Raw genomic sequence first — 2,935 nt, 5'->3', positions numbered from 1 at the left:
TTATTGTGTCCAATACTTAAGAGTCTTGCAACTTAGGCTTTTACTGGCAAAATAAATGTGTTTGCCTCCAGATAAAATTGTATTTTCAATAGCGCTGCACCCTCCCTCCTAAAGCATTTTGAGCCCTTGTACCTGCTCTCACATGCCTTTGCTGAGTCTGTGAGGGTTCACTGCTCTGGTCTAGTTGACATTAGTACTGGACGTCCCCGGAACACACCTCTTTAAATCTCATTGTATTCAAGACAAAGTGGGATCAAGCATCATTAAGCTGACATCAAGTACTCACCGACTGGCTAAACACTGCAGCTACGATGCAGGGCTTGGGCCCCTGTCCTCTCAGACTAGGGCTCATTCAGGCTCACCTCGTATGCAGGTCCAGCAGTCATCTCTTCTGTTGTGTTTCTGCAGCTCTTCCTGGGTAACATCAATCAGGCGCCCTCTGAGCCCGGTCAGATCTTTTCCACTCTTGGAAAACCGAATCCAGTCCATCAGACTGTGGCCGGGCTTCAAGGCCACCTAGGGGCAGAGTCATGTAACAGAGGAAATGCTGGATTTTTATTCCCTTCTGGGGAGTGACGTGTGAAGGCCTGTTAAGGCCAAATTTAAGATACAGCAGCATCATCTACAGAGTTTGGTTACAGAATATTGCTACAGTAACTGATACATGCTGTTTATTCACTAGCAGACAGTCTCTAAATCGCTTACTAAGTTCTAACCTTTTCTCTTAAAAACAAATGTCCTACTTAAATCATTCAGTTCAGTAAACATAAGCTTTTGATTCACTATGAAACGCTCCTCCTCTGATTAAATGTTTTTATTTATGTATTTGTGTACTCCTTTTATGTCCCCGTATGTGCAGCTATGGTTTTTCTAAAAGTTTGTATATTATCCTATTTTGAATTAATAAAAACAAGTAAATTGCATATATTGCTACAGTAACATACCAGTTATTAATGTCTATTATTTCAAATATACACCATAATGTTCATGTAACTGAGTTACTTAATCAGGATACAAAACAGGGTAACTGTAATCCATTCCAATTGCAGAAAAATCTGATTACAGCTGCATTTAGTAAAAATGGGGATTATAACTTTAAAAAACTTTTTTCTTTAAAAATACACAGAGCACATTTTTGATTGTAAAAATGTTTAATGTTTAATTTTGTCTGTTTCCTTTCAAAAAGTTACACTGCTCTGTTGTCTTATAGAATACACTTGCATCACTACTTATTTTTGACATTTCTCTTTTTATTTACATATTTGGTGTTGGGGTAACCCAGATTTAACAGAAAGTTCAAGTTCAAGATCAAGTTACGTAGCGGTGTAGTGGTGACAGGAGAATTATCTTCTTAAAATATTCTGCAATTTGTATTTATTTGAATTTTTTGCCTGTCCAGCAAGGGATAAACACGCACAGTTACATGTAGACTACTCCTGCAAAATTACTGCACCCAAAAATGGGCCGGTAGTCTGGTCACTGTGACTTAACTTCTGCCTGACTTCAGTGAGTAAGGATCATTATGACATTAACATCTACCACAGAGGTGCAGATTTTAATCAATACTGACCCACAGACAGGTGAGACAACAACATAATGATGCATTTTGAGTGAAATTTTCCTTATTCCTTACTCCATCCACTCATTTATCAATTATGTCATGCCTTCGCTATCCTAGGAAAAAATTCAGGTCTCCAGAACACTAGTGAATGATGCACATCAGAGGGGATGTAGAAATGGGTGTACCCAATGCTGACTGAAGAATAACTGAATTAGATCAGGTTACTGACAACATTTTTTAACAGGTAATTGGTAACTGTACCTGATTACATTTTACCCTCCCAACCCTTATAATGTTTATTATATTATGCCGAAATAAAGACGAGCAGTTAAGGGTTTAGCCAGACATGAACCTCACTATTATTATAGCATATGTACCTCAGTCATTGAAAGCCAACTGTAAACTGCCATGTTTTAGAATGGAGTTCAGTATAGTCTCTACAGGAAGAGAAACCGGGTTTCCTCAGGGTTACCTTGTTCCTCCCGGACTGGCCGGCCGGAGCGACTCGCTGCTGGGAGCTCGGCGCAGGGAACGATTGGGTCGGAATGTTCAACATGTTGTGAACGTTTCGCAGGCAGCTCCAGTTTCCGAGAAAGCCTATTTAACCAACGACAGGTCAACACAATAACATATGAACGACAGTCGTTCAGTCACACAGGCTGCTAGCTAGGTGTTACAGTAACAAGCTCCTTCCTTATTGAGACACATATCTGTTGAAACTGAGTTGAGCAATGCCGCTTAGCTAAAGGCTAAACTAAGCTGAGCAAGCCACATTACGCGCCGACTACCTTACTGACTAATGGCAGCAAGTTTTATACCACCACATTAAATTTGTATTACAGGTATCGTTTGCCTTGTTAATAAAACAATTAACAAGCACATTCATTAGCTTTTCACTGTCTAGCTAGTGGTTAATTGCGAGCTAATTACTCCTGCCTTTAGTTCCGCCACCATGTAAAGACTACAATAATTGTCGCACACTGTGACGACAACGTCAACAAATGGTGTCATCAAGTTGCGACTCCGCTGCCCTCTACTGTTCGTAGCTTACATTGCAAATAATGCCAGTATTTATAAACGCACCAAAAATTAATTCAAACTGACTGAAAAATGCCAATAACCTACCTGAAATGAATCTGTTAAAAAAAGTGGTGAAAGATGAAGCACCGCTAGATTCACTCTCACTGTCATCACTGTCATCACTGTCATCCTCTTCTGAATCTCTCTGGTTTTCATCTGACATCGTGGAAACGTGGCATCTCACACAGCTCAGGTGTAGTGTTTGTTTACAGTGTAGTGAAGTGACCACTGACTTCCAGCGCTGCAACTGAAGGGTTTGCTTTTGAAAGGCTAATCTGCTAAGAGGATTCAAGG

General features: G+C 40.1%; 1 protein-coding gene across 1 annotated transcript in view; it reads right to left on the bottom strand.

Moving 5' to 3' along the window:
- LOC118336350 (cytochrome b5 reductase 4) overlaps positions 1–2,528 on the bottom strand; it is a gene marked incomplete in the record, with an annotated part of 16,275 nt that extends 13,747 nt beyond the window's left edge. The window contains 2 exon segments of the mRNA XM_035672979.1: positions 363–516; positions 2,034–2,528. Coding sequence (XP_035528872.1) covers positions 363–516; positions 2,034–2,117 — 238 coding nt within the window.
- Positions 2,529–2,935: the final 407 nt, after the last annotated feature.

Source organism: Morone saxatilis, unplaced genomic scaffold (assembly GCF_004916995.1).
Source record: "Morone saxatilis isolate NCDOM2014 unplaced genomic scaffold, NCSU_SB_2.0 Contig24, whole genome shotgun sequence".
Lineage (NCBI taxonomy): Eukaryota > Metazoa > Chordata > Actinopteri > Moronidae > Morone > Morone saxatilis.
The sequence above is the reverse complement of the archived record's forward strand: the minus strand, read 5'-3'. Positions and strand labels throughout refer to the sequence as shown.